General features: G+C 34.1%; 1 protein-coding gene across 5 annotated transcripts in view; it reads right to left on the bottom strand.

Annotated features, from left to right (window-relative positions):
• Positions 1-23,366, bottom strand: part of ATRNL1 (attractin like 1) — a 931,221-nt gene that overhangs the window by 739,227 nt on the left and 168,628 nt on the right. For all 5 annotated transcript variants that reach the window (XR_013161757.1, XR_013161758.1, XM_077126124.1 and 2 more), the window contains exon 10: positions 6,517-6,671. Coding sequence is in view for 3 of the 5 variants with exons in the window: in XM_077126124.1 (XP_076982239.1) it covers positions 6,517-6,671 (155 nt within the window). In the remaining 2 variants the exon portion in view is untranslated. The remainder of the gene's footprint in view (positions 1-6,516; positions 6,672-23,366) is intronic.

Here is a 23,366-nt window from a genome sequence, read left to right as displayed (position 1 = left end):
CTTACTGAATATCTTAGATAATAGCACAAAGATCAAGAAAGGTTACCTGTGATAAACCATGTATTATTAATAAAAGTTAATTTTTCCTAATTTTTGGATAAAAACATGTAAAGAGAAGTTCTAATATCTTATTTCCATACCACTTTAGTCATCTGTGTATGCAGAGAAAATTTCAAATGAAAACAGGGATGGGGTGAAGGCACAGAAAGAAAAAGTACTTTACTCTGAGGAAACTAAAGGTCTATCTTGTTCTCAATCTAAAAAGACTTTTATGAAATATCAATGTACTATGAACATGAATAATTTTGGCAAATTTAATTTACATAATGAAAGAATAATGAAAATTACTAAGCACAAGGATGAATCTTCCCCACATAGTTCATTTACCCCATAAGAGTATGCTGATGTAATACAGAATTCAAGAGTCTAGTGTAAAGAACAATATTCTTCTAACTATATTTTGGTCATGTTTTCTTTCATTCTCCAATTTAATATAGAATAGCTATACTAAAGATCACAAATAACCAGTATTATTCCATGCATAGTTCGTGAATTAAATTTCATGTACAGGGGGCACAAGGATACTTCAGTTAGAATTCTTGCCTGCCATGCAGGAGACCTGGGTTTGATTCTCGGTCCATGCACTTCCCAAAACAAACTAACAAAACCCAAACAGTTAAACAACAAAAAAAGAAAATTCACCAAATGCAATAATAAGATACTCACATGGAAAAATAATGAAATGTGACTCCCACCAAATAGCATACAAAAAAAACCCACTAAATTCCATATACATACTTTGTACATTTAATGCACATCCATTGTATCAAAGCATTCAAATATAAATGAAAAAAATAATATAAGGCAATATTTCTGAGTTCTGATAGAATAATATAATGAGAGTAAGAAAATATAGCAAAAAGAGAAAAATACTGAAAACGGAAAAGTGAAATCAATATGACAAATGAGACAAAAACTAAACCCATAAAAGCAATACTGATTACACACAAAAGTATAAATAAAAACTCACTCTTTTCAAATAGAGTCAAGAAGCTATTCTGAAGGTTACTCTTATACAAACTCCAGCTAGATACTGCTAATAGCCATGGTATGCCAAGCCCCAACCAACAGTCTTCCTGTAAACCTTAAAGAATACCCAGGACTGTACCTGAGACTGTATAAAAATTTTGATCACCAAGTTCATTTTTCAGAAACTGAAAACCTCCAGGTGGTTCCTAAGACATATAAGCCCTAAAACCCAGAGTTACCAGTCTCTCCAAGAGCAACCAGATGCATCTCCCCACCCCATACTGTCATTTTTCATGAAGTTAGAATGGTCATCGCCCAATACCCTTAAAGATTGGCAAAAGGATCAAAGGAGAAGGAAGAGTTGTAATAGAGAAGATAGCATTTAACAAATGAATATGACTACTGAATCATAATATTGATATTTCTTTTTAGTGTCCAGTGTCTTAGAGCAGCTAACAGGAAATACCTGAAATTGTGGGACTGTAACTCATACTGTACATTGAAATTTGTTCTATAACTACTTGTTAAAATGTACTTTGGAATTTACCACTTTTTGTATATATGTTATATTTCACAACAAAAGATGTTTTAAAAAACTTACTCCTAATAGTCAGCATACGAAAATAAAATAACCTAGGAGTAATATACAAGTAAAAGTCAAATATACCACAAAAAAATAACTCTAAATCTACTGACAAACTAATTTTCTTGTTTCTTGCTACAATAACAAATATAATTTGCCCTTTCTCCAGCTAAAAGATTATCCCATTTTTTTCTGTTAAATCAGGAAAAATCAATATCATAGTATAATGGTAGAATCAAAAGAACTTTGAATTGAGACTTGAGTTCAAGTTCTGAATCCACCACCTTACACTCTGCATGGTATTGGGCTTTATCATGCTAAATCAGTCTATTCCTCTATAAGTTGAATATAATAAATACACACTAGACAGATATTATATGTTATAAGAATGACATTATAAAACATTTGTAGAGTGCCAAACACTATAGGAAGCTTTGGACAAATTTTAGTTCTCTGTATTCTCTCTTTATTTTACTTATTGGCCTCTTCTTAAAAAAAAAAGAATAAAAGAAAGAAACTGCTATTTCACTATATAATCCTAGACAAGGATCCTTGAGCAAAGGATCCAATAAAGCTTGAAATAGCCAATGCAAGTTGGCAAATTCACCGAAAAAAGTATGAATTATTTTAAAGCTTTACTTGACCAACAAATTCATTTGTCCAGGTGGACAGGCTAGTGGTGCTACCTTCACCAGGGGAGAGCCCTAAGAATTAAGAACCATAGGGAGGGCAGGTCACGGTGACTCAGCAGGCAGAGTTCTCGCCTACCATGCCGGAGACCCGGGTTCAATTCCCGGTGCCTGCCCATGCGAATAAAAAAAAAAAAAAAACCATAGGGAGCACTTGGCTGACATAGAAAGAAACTAATAAAATAACTGCCAGAAAATGAAAATAATTATGATATGAAGAATAAGAGAGTTGGATGTGGGGTATTTTAAGAAATTAAATAGATGTTTTAAATTGAATATGATTTCATTATGAAATTATATGCCTTACAAAATTATATACATTGTATTTTTACATATACATATTACTCTACAAGGTTATACAAAAATGTGTATGCTATGCTTCATAAACTACCGAAGGAAATTTTAAGGATATGCCAAAGTACAACTCCACTGTATTATGTTAAACATAAAATATTAAAATAATATTACTTTGTTCAAACACAAAATTGCCTTTCACAGTTTTATTTACTGGGTTATAAATAATTACCTACCAAGAAATTAATGTCATAAGTAAAACTCACATGTTCAGGCAATTTTTAAAACTTGGTTATTGGTTTGGTCTGATTTGAAGTCAGAGCTGTTCTGTTTTCTGTAACATATATTTTTGATAGAAATCATATCCACTACCCTATTCTGAACTAATCTAACTCAGGAAATTACATTTTCCTGGATGTATTATTTTTCTAAAGGGAAAAATATGACCAATGTATTTCTGAGCTGTACTTCTTACTGAAGAATTATGACTACCATTTGCAATTTTGAGCATCATAATTATATGTTAGGTCTACTGAGAATTCTGAAATACTCATTTGATTATTCTGAAATGTTATCTCAAAATTCACTAAAGTGTAAGTTCTGTTTCTATTCGTGAAAACACTCACTTTTAAATGTTGAAATCCTCACTCAAACCACTTAATGATAATTCTAAAATGTTTTTAAAATATCTGATTCTTTTTTCACATCTGACTCTAAAAACTAACCTATTTGACAATATTTACTTTCTAAACCAGTAAGTTTTAAATTATAAATGTGTATAGCAACAAGATTAACTCAGTGACACATATTTTTCCATTGCATCTTTAGCCTTCTTGCTTACTAGGTTATCTCTACCAGAAAGATCTTTGCAACCTTCAAGAAAGTATTATGGTTGCTTTCTGAAAGTAATAATCATAACACTAGCAATAACAAAAATATTAATAAAGCTTTAAGATTCTAAAATCTGACTCAAACTATATTTACAAGCTAGAACATAAAAGAATATACCCCAACATAAAGAATATGTTACAATCAATCCAATCTCATTCACCAGCCCTGGCTTTATTATCAGGGGCATTTGAGTGACTTTTTTTAAAATATAGATTTTTACAACTATAAATGCCCGATACCTAATCTCAGAGAATCAAATTATATAGGTCTGCTTTTTTTTCCTGCAACTTTCAAACAAGATGCTTAAATACAGCCATTTTTGAAAATCATCATCATTTGTCTTCTATACAAGTCATGGATAATGTAAGGAGAACTGGAAAGGCAAGGTTATATCTACAAAGATGAATGATATTACTGAATAAAATTGTCAATAAGGTTGAAATAGTATATTTTACAACAATGAAAAATTAGCATTGGCACAAATATTCTTCTTTGTTTAAAATTCATATAACACAGAGCAATCAGTTAGCTAAATTTCAGATGCGCTCTAATTAAATCTGTTAGAAAAGTCCTAATGAACTATAACAAAGAGAAAAAAAGGCAACATAACATTTCTTTTCAAACATCTATTTTTTGATTAGTTAATTATTGTATGGTTGTATTTTATTTTCACAAAAATATATTTCATAAGAAAAACAATTATTTTGGAAGTCATTTTATACAATATTAAAAACAATATGAAAAATACTTTCCATAAGAATATATCCCAAAATTTGATGCTGCAAAACTATGAGGATAAATACAGATTATTTAGATGAATGTTTAATGGGAACTGCCTAGAAATCAACAAATGAAATAATAACAAACACTTTTATTCTTTGTTCAATTATATGGCTGCTTTATGATTTTTGTTGTTAGTTTTAGCACAGGGCAAAAAAATTCTATGTTAATATATAAAGCTGTTTAAAATATGTTATTTTTCCTCCCATCTTAGCAGTTTGTTTGAAAATGATATTTGCTTATATCTTTCCACAGTCTTAAAAGAGCAAATATTTTGAAACATAAGACCTCGGGTAATTTGATTCCAGAACTAAGAGCATATAATTTACTCAAATAAACAATACACTGAAGTCAAGTGGAAAGATTACCATAAACAATGGAAGTTAAAAAGCTAGCTCTACAATTTACTTCCTGCATGGCTTTGGACAAGTTACTTTTACTCTTGTCTGTTTAAACTTCTCAAAGATTAAACAGACAAAACTAATACCTTGTTACAGGGTTGTTAAAGAGGTCATGGATATTATATATAAAATCCCTAGCATAGTACCTAACACTGAGAAAGCACTTAATAAATAGTAGTTATTGTAATAATGATAATCCAAACACAGAAATGCGTTATTGGAAACTAACGCCAATAATATTTCTTTATCAAGGAAGTTCTGTTGAGACACAAAAACCTGAAATATTATGAATCTTGAACCACATGACAAAAATTTAAAAAAATTCCTAACAACTCAGCTACAAAAGAGCTCAGCTTTAATTTCTTCATTGAGATGCTAGACATTGCATGGAAGCTACTTGAAGAATCTTTCGCACAAATTCAAAATCTTCACTGTATGAATCTGTAACAACAACAAAAATTTTACGCCTGTCCTAATTTTTCCCTAGGACTAAAAACAACCAAAAAACTTTTACCTACTCCAGAGAAATGAGCTCATTTTCTCATCACCATAACCAAAAAAATATTTTGACTGGCAATGACAGATCATAATAACGTCACTGCCAGCCTTCATTTAACCCATTTTTCAAGATTTAAGATACTGATTTAAGAGCTAAATACTAAAACAATCCCATTTTCATCACAAATCATAATTTAAGATTATGATTTCAAAAGGTGAAAATTCAATTATTTAGAATCTAAATATCCTAAAGACAGTGGACTCTTTTTAATATTTAATCACAGATTGATACTCACAGTTTAGTATTAAAAAATATGCTTAACTTAATTACTAGGACTTTCCTTCTGAACAAACAAAAGATTGAAGAACTTACAAATACTTACAATCTTCTTTATATGCTGCCATTTGAACTAATTTCCAAATTATACTATGTGCCTTTATGATACTTAACAGAAAATATACATTTCTTACAGATATTAAATATCTTGTTCTTTGGACTCTTTAATTTTTATTAATCAAAATACTTAACTTGGAAATTGATATATTACTTTATGCATGCCACCAATTAAAAGTTGTTCTTAAGTACTGTTAAATATATTTTATATATAAGCTAGGTTTTATCTATAATATGATACACAGATAAGCAATGTTTTCATAGCAATGGCTTACCATGATGTCTAAATTTAGTATTTTGATAAATATATGCATTTAAATATTCAGAAACTGAGAGGATTATTGGCAGCACAATTAAAATAAAATAAAGTGAAATTTATAAATGTGCTGTACTTCTAACTCTCTCAAAAAAGCTTAGTTACTTCCATTTCTAGGTACTTTCTGGGTTTTGTCTCAAAAACTTTATTGCTTTAGCTCTACTTTTTGAACACTCCTTTCATTAGTTTTATCAGATAATTATACCTACTAGTATATCTGGTGCATTTAATTTAAATTTTTGCTCATCCCTACTAAATTGAAAGTCATTGCATTCTACTATTTATAATTTACATGATTTGATAGTTCTCAATATCTAGTCATTATGAAAACGAATAAATTAATAGACACAACAGACTCATACAGGTATCACCCAGGGATGCAATATACCAAAACCCTTTAAAAACACATTCAAGCCAAGATTTCTCTACTACCCTGCCTCTACTACTAACTCACCTTCATACTGCTGTTTTCTTGGCCCTCCTCTACTTCTACGCTAAAATTAGAGAAAATTCCATTAATAATATTTCACTGAATTAGTCTCTAAAATGACACAAGCAGATAATGTCAATAAAACTATTTAAGAATCTCTAAGAAAAGTTTCCAATATTTCCTATTTTGCACAATTCTAACACATACATACCTATGTCATATGCCAGGAAATCAGCAGAAAAACATTTTGCACCGTTACTCAAGGAAGTGTCATTATGGGTATTTCCTCCAAAAATAAGCATAGCTCCATTGATAAGAACTGCTGAATGAAGGTATCTGGCAAACCCACTTTCTTTCAAAATAGTCCTACAGGATAAAATTTAAAAATGTATTACAAAGGATAAATAAAACCTCTCTGATTATAAATACATACTTATACAAGGGATCTAAATTGCTTACTAAATTTTACCAGAGTTTTGAAAATGACATGATTTAGTTTTTCAACAACTTATAATGAACTCCAAACTTTAATTCTTTTTTAAATCCATGTTGGAATTCAGTTCCTTAAAATACATTGAGGAAACTATTACAAACAGAATCTTAACGCTCATATATTAATTTAATTCTTGAATTTATTATTTTTCATTTACACATGTAAGAAACAAGAACTTTTAAAACTACAAGACAACACCATCATTTTCAAACATCTAAGTAAATAAAGAGCTATATATACTAAGTTTATTCTGAACAGTTAAAATTATATAACTCATACTGGACCCACAGCAAACTCCTAAATTCTTAAGTATAACAAACACACATAGAAGTGCACATATAATAATTATACAACTCAAAGAATTTTCACAAAATTAATACAACTAAGAAAGGAGCACTTAGATCCAAAAAAGAAAACACTACTATTATGGTTCTGACAGCATAGATTCTTTTTGTTTTTTCTACTTAACATAAATGGAATCATGCAGTTTGTACTAATTTGTTTGTATCATCTTTTGCTCAGTATTGTTTGTGAGATTCATCCATGTTGCTGTGTGCTGCTGAAACTCACAATGCATTTTAGAGAAACATTAAAATTAGTATAAATAGTCTTTTTATTCATTAAAGTGTTACTCTTAGAGAAAACACTGCAATTTATTCTCATAGTTTTTGACCTAAATTAAAGGGTAGATGATAAAAGTGCATGACAATATTAATCATTTCTTATAACTACTCAATAAATTCAAAGTACAAATGTAGAATTAGAATATAACCATAACAAACACATTTTTTTTATTCCTTTTCACCCTAATTTCAATACCTTTTTGCTTTTGAATAGCAGGGCCTTAAAAAATAAGATTCCCACCCTACTCAGAGAGTGCTACCCCAAGGGTATCAAAATAATTCCCCTATCTTTAAAAATGTCTTAGCAGTAGACCTTACTGACCTCAAACTACCTCAAAGTACAGTCTTACATTATGTTAATTTTGTGAATTAACATATTCCTAATATGAAAGTGAATTTTGTTTGTTATACTCATTGCTGACCAAATGGACACAGAAAGTTGTAAAAGGTATATGAAAGTAAATTCTGTCATAGTCAATGCTAACCAAATTTAATAAGCCTGTTTATGATATTCTTTTTTAAAGAAAACTATTGTATAAAACCATGTATACATGAAAAGCTACAATTTAGGTTTTTACCTATTAAAATAACGTAGATTGTTAGTCTAGTCAATGAAAATTATAAAGTTTCTCTTATGCATCTGAATAATCTGTCTAAATGTTTATGTTGAGCTTCTCATCCTTTATTTCAAAGAGGAAAGTTTTCTCACTCTTAAAGGAAAACTGTTACAGAAAAATTACTCTCTTACCTTGCAAAATTGAAGTGCTAAAATAGTTCAACATCTTACATTAAAAAGTGTTTTAAAGTATTATAATTAAAGAAATGCTGTAGTCTTCTGTTAAGCCAAAATTTGTCATATATTAAAAATTACATAAAATTCCTAAAAATTTGACAATATTCTTACTGTCCATGTTATATCATAATATAATCTGTATAAGAAACAAATACTTGTCAGTTACACTAATCTAAAGCTTCTCTAAAAAGTATAGGTGGTCAGCTCTAAATCAGAACTTTGTGTTCAACAAAAAAGAAACAAGGCAAGTATATAAGTTAGGTTCTACCTATTAATTAACATAATCCTATTAAGTATGTAAAGGTAAAACAGGAAAACTTCTGCTGTAATTTTTTTAAATATTTTTTATTTCTAAAAGTAGCATCATTAACCAAAACACAAAGAAAGCAAAGTACGCAATAATCAATCAAATGAGAGTGAAGCCAATGTCCTAACAACAGGGATTCAGGCTCAAAAGCAGAACTAATTACCTTCACCTGAGCTCCAGACCTAAGGAAATGAAAAAAGCTATGCTTTCCTAATCCTTATGCTCCCACAACAGCGTAAAAAGAGTGAGGCTTTCTCCTGATTAAAAACTGCCAAGAAATACTCAATGTCTTAAATGCCATGATCTTACTGACAAAAATAGCAGTAATTTATTGGCTGGCCAAAATAATACTAACATCTCTCGAAGAAATAACTGGGCCAACACAGCAGCCAATGTCACAGCCTGAGCAATCAAGTCCCTTCCAACCCTCATTCCTGTACTCACATGTACTTTCTTATTCCCCAGTTAAGCAAAAATGAGCTGCACAGCTAGGATTCACTCTTGGATCTGCAGAATGGTCATTTCTGTCCCTCTTCCCCAGTCTCTCATGGCTAACAGGTCTTCTGGGCCCACACACTTCTATACTCCTCTTGATATTAATTGGTATTTGTATTTTTAAACTTCTCGCCAGGTTTGTTTCTTACAGATTAAAAACCTTTCACAAAATATCTCTCCTTTCCAGTTCAACCAGCCATCATCAATAGCATAGCCAGAGACTGCTATTCTCCCACAAGTAGGACCTATGACCTACTAACAGCTTGAAGCAATTATGGAAGATGGGTCATCGACTCAAATTCCCTTAAGATTAAGGGAAGTTAGAAGTCTCTGAGAGGGAAATGACGCAATGTTAGAATTAGGGTAGTTGTTGGCTAAGCAAAGGATAAACTCCAAAAAAGCAGTCAGGCCTCAAGTAGAAATATATCTCAGACAGCACCTCGGGATCAAATGACCCTCACTTGAGTGAGTCATCTACAGAGAAGGGTGGAGTCAACTGAGCTACTCAAATGCACTATCTACCACCAGGCAATGGGGTAGGAGAAAAAGACCCTGAACAAGGAAGACGGAGGGGGACTAAGTAAAGCTAATCTATAAGAGCAAATGGCTCTGTATGCCTATGGCCTCTGGCCTCCCTCACCTCTGTCTTTCCAAGAGTGCCCCCATGTCCTCTCACATGTATTCTCAATGAATTTTCTGCTTGCTTACTCTAAAAAAGAGGAAGAAGAAGGCTAGTAGCTCAATGAGAGCAATAAACTAAACTGCAAACCAGTTAGAACTTTATCAAGAGAGGCATTGAAAAAGGCAACTAAAAAGATCCCTCTTGTGGTCAACACAAAGACTGGCTCCAAAGACTATGCCTTGAAAAGTGGCCCAAACTGAAATGAATTGCTGTGAAGCAATTACTATATAAGAGCATTGTAAAAAACAATAGAACACTCAGTAGGCAATCAATAAAGCTAAAAGCTGGGTGCGATACAAATGGAGACAGAGTTTACAGAAAAGTCAAAGAAAGAAACATGAAAGCCCAGCTAAAACTACTGGCATTCTTGTATGGTCTGTGCATGTCCATAGGCTATGCCCTTTGAGGAGTTATATCAGAGGATGCACATTGAGGAACAAATAGACTTTATTAAAGAGGAGCCCAACAAGATCCCTAAACAAATAAGGAAGTAAATAACAACATATAGTCCCAGAGAGGGCAGAGGAATAAATATTCAGAGTTGCTACAATATATCATTTAAAATGTCCAGTTTTCAAGAAAAAATTACAACTAAGAAACAGGAAGGTGTAACCCACTCAAAGGAAAAAAGCAGTCAACACAAACTGCCTTTAAGAAGGTCCAGATACCAGACACAGCAAAGACTTCAAAGTAGCAATTATACATATGTTCAAAGAATAAACAGAAAATATACCTAAAGTAAAGAAAAATGTGATGACACAATCCCACAAAATATAAAATATCAGCAAAAGTATAGAAATTATGGGAGGAAAAAGCAAAACTGAAAACTAGAGTTGAAACATACAATACTTAAGAAATGAAAAATTTATTGTAGGGTCTGAACAGATTTAAGCAGGTAGAAGAATCAGTGAACTTGAAGGTAAAAAAAAAAAAAACATAGAAATCATGTAATGTGAAGAACAAAGAGAAAAAATAAGAATGAATAGAGCCTCAGAGAAATTGGGGTTATCATTAAGTGCAAAAACATATATGTGATAAGAATGTCAGTAAAAGGAGAGAAATAAAGAAACTATGTTTTTTGAAGAAGTAGTGGTGGAAAAATTCCAAATTTGATGAAAAACATTTATCTGCATACTCAAGAAGCTCAACAAATTCCAAACAGGAAAAGCAAAGAAAGATCAGCATACAGAAATATCATAGTAAAAATACTGAAGGCAAGTAAAAGAGAAAAAATTTGAAAACAGAAAGAGAAAAATTATTCATCACATTCAAGGGAACACTGATACAATTAATAGCTGACATATCATGAGACACAATGAAGAGCAGAAGACAGTAGGCTGACAGATACAAATTGGTGAATGAAAATAAAGTCAAGCATAAATCTTATATCCAGAAAACTATCATTCAAAAATGAAGGCAAAAAATAAATTCAGAAATGAGAGGGCAGTCATTACTATGGACACGAAAAAAAAAAAGAAAATCATAAGAGGATACTATGAGCAAATGCATGCCAACAAACTAGACAACTTAAATGAAATGGAAAATGTCCTAGGCACACATGAAGAACCTCTACTGACCTGAGAAGAAATAGAAGACCTCAATAACCCAGTCACAAGCAAAGAGATTCAATCAATCATCAAAAACTTCCCTACAATGAAAATCCCATGGCCAGATGGCCTCACAGGGGACTATTAACAAACATTCCAAGAACTAACACCATTCCTGATCAAACTTTCCAAAAACTCAAAGAAAAGAGAACACTACCTAACTCATTCTATGAAGCTAACAGCCCTGTAAAACCAAAAATTGATAAAGATACTACAAGAAAGGAAACCTACAGACCAATCTCTTTAATGAAAATAGATGCAAAAATGTTCAACCAAATACTTGCAAATAGGGGGAGAGCCAAGAGGGCAGCTTAGCAAGGTGTGGGATTTAGTTCGTCCTCCAGAGCAAGTAATAAGTAGCCAGGAAGATTACAGAACAACTGCTGGGGCCATGTCAGTGACCGGATACACAGCATATACCAGTCTGGAGCAGCTGGACCAGCTCAAGCCCACCCAGAACCATGAGTTTCCCAAACCACGGCAACTGATGCCCCTTCCCCACAGGCTGCTTCCCAGAGGGGAAAGGAAAGGGACTTAGCCAACAGCAGGTGCTGAACACAACCAAGTTCCAATTGTGGAATTCATTAACAAATTCCGACTACTAAAAATAGGCCCCCAGCTCAGCTGAACCTCGAGTAAAAGCAGAGGTGGCTGGTTTCTGCCCTGGTGCAGACAGGGCACGGCTGAAATAAAAAAATAAAGAAAAAAAAGAGGAATTTTTGGATTTCAAAAGGTCTGGGCCCTGAAGGAAAGGAGGGGGGCACATAGGACCTGGAGATACACAGAGCAATGTACCAACTTAACCTCTTGTTTGGCAAACCTGAGGGGGGTTCCTGCTCTGAAAAGGACTCTCTTTTTCTCTTTTTGTGGCTGTGTTTCTATGGCTTGATTGCTATTTGGATATAGCTACAAGGCTTTTCAGATTCCAACTGTCCCAGGCATAGGCAGAATTGAACTTGTCTGAGAGTTTGTCTGGAGCCTGTACCTTCCCCAGGAGAGGGGTGGGGCTTAGCTAAGATGGAATCCCTCCCTCAAGGAATTCAGACCCCAGGGTCTGGAAAAGTGAGTGATTAAAGCCAGCCTACAACCTCTCCTCTGTCTCAACTACACCCCCAGCAGGGAGAGTCTGCCCAAGTTAAAGGTACCGCATCACCTTATGCTGGTGGGATCTGCAGGCAGAAAGCACCACATACTGGGTAGGATAGGAAAAATGCAGAACCAGGGACTTCATAGGAAAGCCTTTCAGCCTGCAGGGTCTCACCCTCAGGGAAAACTGATGCAGGTGACTCTTTCCTCCTGAGAGGAGGCCAGTTTGGTCTGGGAAAATATAGCTGGGGTTTATAATACCTAAGTAGACCCTCCTAAGGGAGGGAGGAAAAGGCACCATATAGGAAGGGAAAGAAACAAGAAAACAAGAGCTGAAAAATTCTGATGTGTTAAAAACTAAGCTAGAGGACTAGAATAAGCTGAACTGAATGTAATGTTAAAGAACAGATAGACAACAGTCATACAGCAAGAAAAATCCTAGCAAAGGAAAAAAAAGTGAAAATAATATCCAGAATAAACAAATTAAGGTAATTAAATGCCTAGACACCAGCAAAAAGTAACAAATCATACTATGAAAAGTGAAGACATGGCCCAGTCAAAGGAACAAACCAACAGTTCAAATGAGATGCAGGAGTTGAAACAATTACTTCAGAATGTTCAAACAGACATGGAAAACCTCATCAACAATCAAATCAATGAATTGAGGGGGGATATAAAGAAGGCAAGGAATGATCAAAAAGAAGAAATAGAAAGTCTGAAAAAACAAATCACAGAACTAATAGGAATAAAAGGCACAGTAGAAGAGATGAAAAAAATGGAAACCTACAATTGGTAGATTTCAAGAGGCAGAAGTTAGGATTAGTGAACTGGAGGGTGGGACATCTGAAATCCTACAAACAGAAGAAAATATAGGGAAAAAATGGAAAAATATGAGCAAGGACTCAGGGAACGGAATGACAACATGAAGCGCATGAATATACTTGTTTGTGGGTGTCCCAGAAGAAGACAAGAAGGGAAAAGGAGGAGAAAAACGAATGGAGTAAATTATCACTGAAAATTATCCAGAATTTTCAGAAAAATGAAAGACTTAAAATTACAGATCCAAGAAGTGCAGCATACCCCAAACATAATAGGTTCAAATAGACGTACTCCAAGACACTTACTAATCAGAAGGTCAGATGTCAAAGAAAAAGAGAGAATCTTGAAAGCAGCAAGAGAAAAGCAATCCATCACATAAATGGGAAGCCCAATAAGACCACGCATAGACTTTTCAGCAGAAACCATGAAGGCAAAAAGACATTGGGATGATATATTTAAGTTACTAAAAGAGAAAAACTTCCAACCAAGAATTCTATATCCAGCAAAACTGCCCTTCAAAAATGAGGGGAATTAAAACATTTTCAGAAAAAAAAAACACTGAGAGAATTTGTGACCAAGGGATCTGCTCTGCAAGAAATACTAAAGGAAGCACTAGAGAAAGACAAGAGAGAGAGAGGTGTGGGGAAGAGTGTAGGAATGAAGACTATAAGTAAAGGTAAAAAGAAGAAAAAGTACATATGACATATAAAATCCAAAGGCAAAATGGTATAAGAAAGTACTGCCCATACAGTAATAACACTAAATGTTAATGGATTAAACTCTCAAATCAAAGACATGGACTGGCAGAATGGATAAAAAACAGGACCCATCTATACGCTGTCTACAGGAAACGTACCTTAGACCCAAGGATAAGGGTCAAGTTGAAAGTGAAAAGTTGGGAAAAGATATTTCATGCAAATAACAATCATAAAAGAGCAGGTGTAGCTATACTAATATCCAACAAGTTAGACTTAAAATGTAAAATAGTAAAAAGAGGGAAAGATGGACACTATGTATTAATAAAAGGAACAGTTCAACAAGAAGACATAACAATCATAAATGCTTATACGCCAAGCCAGAATGCTCCAAAATACATATGGTACATACTGAAAAGAGAAAAAGACACATCTACCATAATAGTGAGAGACTTCAATTCCCCACTCTCATCAATGGACAGAATATCTAGACAGGATCCATAAGGAAACAGAGAATTTGAATAATACAATAAATGAGCTACACTTAACAGACATTTATAGAACATTACATGCACCACATAAGGATACACCTTATTCTCAAGTGCTCATGGATCATTCTCAAGGATAGACCATACACTAGGTCATGAAGCAAGTCTCAATAAATTTAAAAAGATTGAAATCATACAAAACACTTTCTCAGATCATAAAGGGATGAAGGTGGAAATCAATAACAGGCAGAGTGCCAGAAAATTCACAAATATATGGAGGCTCAACAACACATTCTTAAACAACCAGTGGGTCAAGGAAGAAATTACAAGAGAAATCAGTAAATATCTCAAGGCAAATGAAAATGAAAACACAATATAGCAAAATTTATGGGATGCAGCAAAAGCAATGCTAAGAGGGAAATTTATTGCACTAAATGCCTATATCAAAAAAGAAGAAAGAGCAAAAATCAATTAACTGTCCACTTGGAAGAACTAGAGAAAGAACAGCAAACTAACCCCAAAGCAAACAAAAGGAAAGAAATAATGAAGATTAGAGAATAAATGAAATTGAGAGCATGAAAACAATCAAGAAAATCAACAAAACCTGAAGTTGGATCTATGAGAAAATTAGTAAGATTGATGGACCCTTAGCAAGGTTGACAAAAGGAAAAAGAGAGAGGATGCAAATAAATAAAATCAGAGATGGAAGAGGAGACATAACCACTGCTCCCACAGAAATAAAAGAAGTACTGAGAGGATAACATGAACAACTTTATGCTAATAAACTCAACAATGTAGATGAAATGGACAACTTCCTAAAAAGGCATGAACAACCAACACTGACTCGAGAAGAAATAGACGACCTCAACAAACCAATTACAAGGATTGAAATTGAATGCCATTATGAAACTCCCCAAAAAGAAAAGTCCAGGACCAGATGGTTTCACATATGAATTCTACTAAACATTCTAGAAAGAATTAGTACCAACCCTATTCAAACTCTTCAAAAAAATTGAAGGGGAGGGAAAGCTACCTAACTCATTCTGTGAAGCCAACATCACCCTCAGACCAAAGCCGACAAAGATATTACAAGAAAAGAAAACTACAGACCAATCTCTCTAATGAATATAGATGCATTCATTACATGCATCTATATATGTAAAATCGAACCCAGCAGCACATTAAAAGAATTGTACACCATGACCAAGTAGGATTCATTCCAGGTATGTAAGGATGGTTCAACATAAGAAAATCAACTAATGAAATACACCATATCAACAAAGCAGAGCAGAAAAACCACATGATCATCCCAATTGATGATGCCAGAAAAGGTATTTGACAAAATTCAACATCCTTTCTTACTGAAAACACTCCAAAGAATAGGAATAGAAGGGAACTTCCTCAACATGATAAAGGGAATATTTGAAAAACCCACAGCTAACATCATCCTCAATGGGGAAAAACTGAAAATTTTCCCCCTAAGATCAGGAACAAGACAATGATGTCCACTATAACCACTGTTATTCAACATTGTGTGGAAAGTTCTAGCCAGAGCAAATAGACAAGAAAAGGAAATACAAGCCATCAAAATTGGAAAGAAGAAGTAAAACTCTCACTGTTTGCAGATGATATGATACTATATGTCAAAAATCCTACAAAATCCACAGCAAAACTACTAGAGCTAAGAAATGAGTACAGCAAAGTGGCAGGTTACAAGATCAACACTCAAAAATCTGTAGTGTTTCTATACACTAGTAATGAACAATCTGAGGGGGAAATCAAGAAAAAGATTCTATTTACAATTGCAACCAAAAGAATAAAATATTTAGGAATAAATTTAACTAAAGATACAAAGAACTATACAAATAAAACTACAAGAAATTGTCAAAAGAAATCACAGAAGGCCTAAATAAATGGAAGGGCATACTGTGTTCATGGATTGGAAGACAAAATATAGTTAAGATGTCAATTCTACCTAAATTGATTTACAGATTCGATGCAATACCAATTAAAATCCCAAAAACGTACTTTTCAGAAATAGAAAAACCAATAACCAAATTTATCTGGAAGAGCAGGGTGTCTCAAATAGCTAAAAAAATCCTGAGAAAGAAAAATGGAGTTGAAGGTCTCACGCTACCTGACTTTTAGGTGTTTTATGAAGCTACAGTGGTCAAAACAGCATGGTACTGGCATAAAGATAGATAAACTGACCAATGGAATCAAATAGAGTATTCAGATATAGACCTTCTTCTCTATGGAAAATTGATCTTTGATAAGGCAGTCAAGCCAACTCACCTGGGACAGAACAGTCTCTTCAATAAATTATTCTGGGAGAAATGGATATCCACATACAAAAGAATGAAAGAGGATCCGTATCTCATACCCTATACAAAAATTAACTCAAAATGGATCAAGGATCTAAACATTAAATCTAAGACCATAAAACTTTTAGAAGAAAATGTAGGGAAATATCTTATAAATCTTATAATAGGAGGTGGTTTCCTAGACCTTACACCCAAAGCATGAGCACTGAAGAAAGAAAGAAATGGGAACTCCTGAAAATTAAACACTTTTGTGTATCAAAGAACTTTGTCAAGAAAGTAAAAAGACAGCCTACACAATGGGAGACAATATTTAGAAACGATATATCAGTCTAGTATCCAGAATATATAAAGAAATTGTTCAACTCAACAACAAAAAGACAGGCAACCCAATTCCAAAATGGGCAAAAGGCATGAACAGACACTTCTCTGAAGAGGAAATACAAATGGCCAAAAGGCACATGAAAAGACACTCAACTTCCCTGGCTATTAGGGAAATGCAAATCAAAACCACAATGAGATATCATCTCACACCCACCAGAATGGCCATTATCAATAAATCAGAAAATGACAAGTCCTGGACAGGATGTGGAGAAAGAGGCACACTTATCCACTGTTGGTGGGAATTTCAAATGGTACAACCACTCTGGAAGGCAGTCTGGCAGTTCCTCAGGAAGCTAAGTATAAAATTTCCATATGACCCGGCAATACCATTGCTAGGTATCTACTCAGAGGACATGACGGCAAGGACACAAATGGACATTTGTGCACCAATGTTTGTAGCAGCATTATTTACAACTGCCAAGAGATGGAAACAGCCAAAATGGCCATAAACAGAAAAGTGCCTAAGCAAGCTGTGGTGTATACATATGATGAAATATTAGGCAGCTGTGAGACAGAAGATAGTTATGAAGTATGTAACAACATGGATGGACCTTAAGGACATTATGCTGAGTGAGATTAGCCAGAAACAAAAGGAAAAATACTGCATAGTCTCACTGCTATGAACTGACATCAGTGAATGAACTTGGAGAATTTCAGTTCTCCAAGTTCAGAGACCCATCAGGAGATAGAAATGGAGTAGATATTAGGTAATTGAAGCTGAAGAGATACAGATTGTGCAACAGGATTGATTGTAAAAATTCAGAAATGGATAGCACAATACTACCTAATTGTAATACAATAACATTAGAACACTGAATGAAGCTGAATGTGAGTATGATAGATGGAGGAGGGTGGGGGGCACAAATGAAATCAGAAGGAAAGATAGATGATAAAGACTGAGATGGTATAATTTAAGAATGCCTAGAGCGTATAATGATAGTAACTAAATGTACAAATTTAAAAGTTTTTGCATGAGGAAGAATAAAGGAATGTCAATACTGTAGAGTGTTGAAAATAGATGGTAATTCATATTTTAAAACTTTAACTTATGTGTGAGACTAAAGCAAAAAAATGTTTCTTTGGTACAGAATTTATATTTTGACTACAGCATTTCCTAATATAACTTATGTGCAGCTTAACTGAACACCGTAATACTTGGAACCTTGAGTAGGGCATGAGATGTTGTAGGTTTGGCCAGAGTGATGCCCCGACAAATTCCAGAGGGATTTAAAATAAATAAATAAATTTAGTAGATTGAAATGCTAGTAATCAATGAAAGGGATAGGTAAGGAGTATAGTACGTATGAATTTTTTTCTGTTTTCTTTTTATTTCTTTTTCTGAATTGATGGAAATGTTCTAAGAAATGATCATCATGATGAATATAAAAAAAATACTTGCATATAGAATCCAATGGCAAATTAAAAGAATTATACACCACAAACAAGTAGGGTTTATACCCAGCATGCAAAGGTGGTTCAGCACAAGAAAATCAATCAAAGTAACACAACACATTAACAAATTGAAACAGAAAAATAATGTGATCATGTTGATTAAGGTGGAAAAGGCATTTGACAAAATTCAGCTTCCTTTCCCGACAAAGCCACTTCAAAAGGTAGGATGGAGGCAGAGCAAGATGGAAGCATAGTGAGGTATGGAATTTACTTCGTCCTCCAGAGCAACTAGTAAATAGCCAGGAACTGTAGGGAAAAACTGATAAGGGACATGAAATGTGTAACCAGACAACATTGTACACAAGTCTGGAACAGGTGGAACAGGTGAGATCCCACACAGGATTGTAAGTCTCCCAAGCTGTGGAGGTCGGCCCTCCCTCACCTAAAAATATCCAGGCTGGTTCCCCAAGTGGAAAGGAAACCGACTTTATTAGTAGGAAAGAGCTAGCTCAACCAAGCTCCAAAAGCAGAATTAATTAGTAAATCTGGACAGCTAAAAACAGGCCCCAATACACAAATATGTGGAGTAAGCACGAAAGGAACCAGTAATTTTCCCAATGGCACTGAGGGGATAGGGCTGATGGGGGGGGGGGGGACTAAAAACCAGGGGCTTTTGGAGATAAACAGCACAAAAAACTGGCAAAGTCAAGACCCAAAGAAAAGGGGGAAATGTAGCCTGGGGACATATAGACTCACACCAACTCCAGTTCTTCATTGGCAAAACCAGGGAGCAGGGGTCTCACTCTGCAAAAACATACATACAGTAGGGGAAATAAACAAAAGCAGAAGTTGGTTCTTCGAGAAAATCAATAAAATCGATGGACCTTTAGCTAGGCTGACGGAAAAAAAAAGAAGAGTGAGAGAGGACGCAAATTTAAAAATCAGAAATGGAAAACGGGGAGGCAGAGCAAGATGGTGGCATAGTAAGATGTGGAATTTAGTTCTTCCTCAAGAGAAGCTAGTCAATAGCCAGGAATGGTACAGAACAACTGCTGGGGAATAGCAATAACTGGACACACAGTGTACACTAGTCTGGATCAGGTGCAAAGGTTGAGATCCCATACAGAACTGGGAAGTCTGCTGAAATTAAAGGCACCACATCACTTCAAGCTGGTGAGAAGCTGTAGGCAGACAAACACCACATGCTGGGCAGGATAGGAAAAGCACAGATTTTACAGGGGTCATAGGAAAGTCTGACAGCCTGCTGGGTCTCATTTTCAGGTACAACTGATGCTGGCTATTCTTTCCTCCTGCAATGTAGGCCTGTATGGTCTGGGAAAATGTGGCCAGAGTCTATAATTTCTGAGGAAATCATCCTCAAGAGATAAAAGGCTCCATATAGGCAGGGGAAGAAACAGAAAAACAAGAATTGAAAAATTCTGATCAGTTAAATAAGAACAAACTAATTAAGGAAATCAAATGCTTAGATGTCAGCAAAAAATAATGACACATTCTAGGAAAATCAAAGATATGACCCAGTCAGAACATACCAATCACTTCAGTGAGATACAAGAGTTGAAACAACTAATTTAGGATGTTCAAGCAGACATGGAAAATCTCACCAAAAATAAAATCAATGAATTGAGGGAGGATATAAAGCAACATATTGGGTGAACGAAAAGAATTTGAAACTTTGGAAAAACAAATCACAGAACTTATGGGACTGAAAGGCACAACAGAAGAGATGAAAAAAAATGGAGACCTATAACAATAGATCTTAAGATGCAGAAGAAAAAATTAGTGAACTAGAGAACTGGACATCTGAAATCCAAGACACAAAAGAAAATATAAGGAAAAGAAGAGAAAAATATGAGAGGGTCTCAGGGCACTGAATGATAATATGAAGCACATGAATATACATGTTGTGGTGTCCCAGAAGGAGAAGAGAAGGGAAAAGGAGGAGAAAGATTAACAGAGGAAATGATCACTGAAAATTTCCTATCTCATATACGAGATAAAATTACAGATCCAAGAAGTGCAGCACACCCCAAGCAGAATAGATCCAAATATACCTATGGCAAGACACTTACTAATCAGAATGTGAAATGTTAAAGACAAAGAGAGAATACTGAAAGAAAAGCAGTCCATAACACACAAGGGAAGCTCAATAAGATGATGTGTGGATTTCTCAGCATAAAGCAGGGAGGTGAAAAGGCAGTAGTATGATACATTTAAGATTTTAAAAAAGAAAAACTGTCAACCAAGAATCCTATACCCAGGAAAATTGTCCTTCAAAAATGAAAGGAAGAAGAGACACACGTTCAATTCCTGGTGCCTGCCCATGTCAAAAAAAAGTGGGGGGGGGGGGGGGATTAAAATATTTTCAGACAAACCATCACTAAGAAAATTTGTGACTAAGACACCAGCTCTGCAAGAAATACTAAAGGGAACACTACAGGCACATGGGAAAAAGCAGAAGAGAGTTCTGAAGAAGAGTGTAGAAATGAAAACTATCACTAAAGACAAAAAAGAACAAAATAAGATATGACATATAAAATCCAAAAGATAAAATGGTAGAACAAAGTATTGCCTTTATGTAATAACATTAAATGTTAATGGACTAAACTTCCCAATCAAAAGACATAGACTAGTATAATGGATTAAAAACAGGACCCATCTATACCTGTCTACACGAGTTTCATTTTAGATGCAAAGACAAAAATAGGCTGAAAGTGAAAGAGTGGGAAAAGATACTTCCTGCAAACAATCAGAAAAGAGCAATATATATTAATATATGACAAATTAGACTTCAAATGGAAAACAATTAAAAGAAATGAAGAAGGACATGATGTATTAATAAAAGGAACAATTGAACAAGAAAATATAAAAATTATAAATATTGATGAACTGAGCCAGAGTGCTCCAAAATACATGAGGCAAATACTGACAAAACTGAAGCGAGTAGTAGACACCTCTACCATTATAGTTGGAGACTTCAGTTCTCCACTCTCATCAATGTCTAGACAGAGGATCAATAAGGAAACCAAGATTTTGAATAATACAATAAATAAACTACAACTTAACAGAAATTTTCAGAATAGTAAACCCAACAAGAGCACAATACACATTTTTCTTAAGTGCCCATGGATCATTCTCAAGGATAAATCATATGCTGCTGGAATAACAAGGCAAATCTCAATGAATTTTAAAAGGCTGAAATCATACAAAATGCTTACTTAGATCATAATGGAATGAAGGTGAAAATCAATAACAGAGAGCCAGAAATTCACAGATATATGGGTGCTAGGCAACAAACTCTTAAACAACCAGTCAGTCAAGGAAGAAATTATAAGAGAAATCAGTAAATATCTCAAGGCAAATGAAAATGAAAAAAAAAATGACATAAAATTTATGGGATGAAGCAAAGACAGTGCTGAGAGGGAAATTTATTTCCTTAAATGCTTATATTTAAAAAGAAAGAGAAAAAAATCGAAGAATTAACTGTTCACTTGGAAGAACTAGAGAAAGAACAGCAAATTAACCCCAAAGCAAACAAAAGAAATTATGAAGATCAGAGCAGAAATACATGAAACTGAGAATATGAAAGCAATCAGTAAAACCAGCAGTTGCTTCTTTGAGAGAAAATCAATACAATCAATAGACCCTTAACTAGGCTAACAAAAAAATAGAGAGAGAGAGTGAGAGAGAGGATGCAAATAAGTAAAATCATATATGGAAGAGGAAATAAAACCACTGACCTCACAGAAATAAAGGAGGGAATGAGAGGATACTAACAGCAACTCTATGCTAATAATTTAGACAAATTTCATGAAATGGACAACTTCCTAGACAGGCATGAACAACCAATACTGACTCAAGAAGAAATAGATAACCTCAACAAATCAATCACAAGTAAAGAGATTGAAATAGTCATCAAGAAGTTCCTAAAAAAGTAAAGTCAAGGACCACATGGCTTCACATGTGAATTCTACAAAGCATTCAAGAGAGAATAGTATCAATCTTGCTCAAATTCTTCAAAAAAATTGAGGAGGAGGGCAAGCTAACTAACTAATTCTATGAAGCCAACATCACACTAATACCAAAGCCAAACAAAGATATTACAAGAGAAGAAAATTATAGACCAATCTCTCTAATGAATATAGATACAAAAATCCTCAACAAAACATTTTCAAATTGAATCCAACAGCACACTGAAGGAATTATACACTATGACCAAATGGGATTTATTCCAGGTAGGCAAGGCTGGTTCAACATAAGAAAATCAATTAAAGTAATACACCATACAACAAATCAAAGCAGAAAAACCATATGATCATGTCAATTGATACAGAAAAGGCATTTTACAAAATACAACATCCTTTCTTGATAAATACACTTCAAAGGATGGGAATAGAAGGGAACTTTCTCAACATGATAAAGGGAATTAAAAAAAAAGCTAACATCATTCTCAATAGAAAAGACTGGAAGCTTTTCCCCTAAAATTAGAAATAAAATAAGGATGACCACTGTCATCATTGTTATTCAACATTGTACTGGAAGTTCCAACTAAAGCAATTAGACAAGAAAAAGAAAAAAAGGAATCCAAATTGGAAAGGAAGAAGTAAAACTCTTTGCAGATGACATGATTCTATATGTCTAAAATGCCAAAAAATGTACAGCAAGGCTATTAGAGCTAACAAATGAGTACAACAAAGTGGCAGAGGAAAAGACCAACACCCAAAAATCAGTATTGTTACTATACACTAGTGTTGAGCAATCTGAGAAGGAAATCAGGGGGAAAAATTCCATTTATGATAGCAACCAAAAAAAATTAAATATTTAGGAATATTTTTAACTAATGATACAAAAGACCTAT

The sequence above is a fragment of the Tamandua tetradactyla genome, chromosome 13 (assembly GCF_023851605.1).
Source record: "Tamandua tetradactyla isolate mTamTet1 chromosome 13, mTamTet1.pri, whole genome shotgun sequence".
NCBI classification, from domain to species: Eukaryota; Metazoa; Chordata; class Mammalia; order Pilosa; family Myrmecophagidae; genus Tamandua; species Tamandua tetradactyla.
Note: the sequence above shows the minus strand (reverse complement) of the source record. Positions and strands in the feature narration are given on the sequence as shown.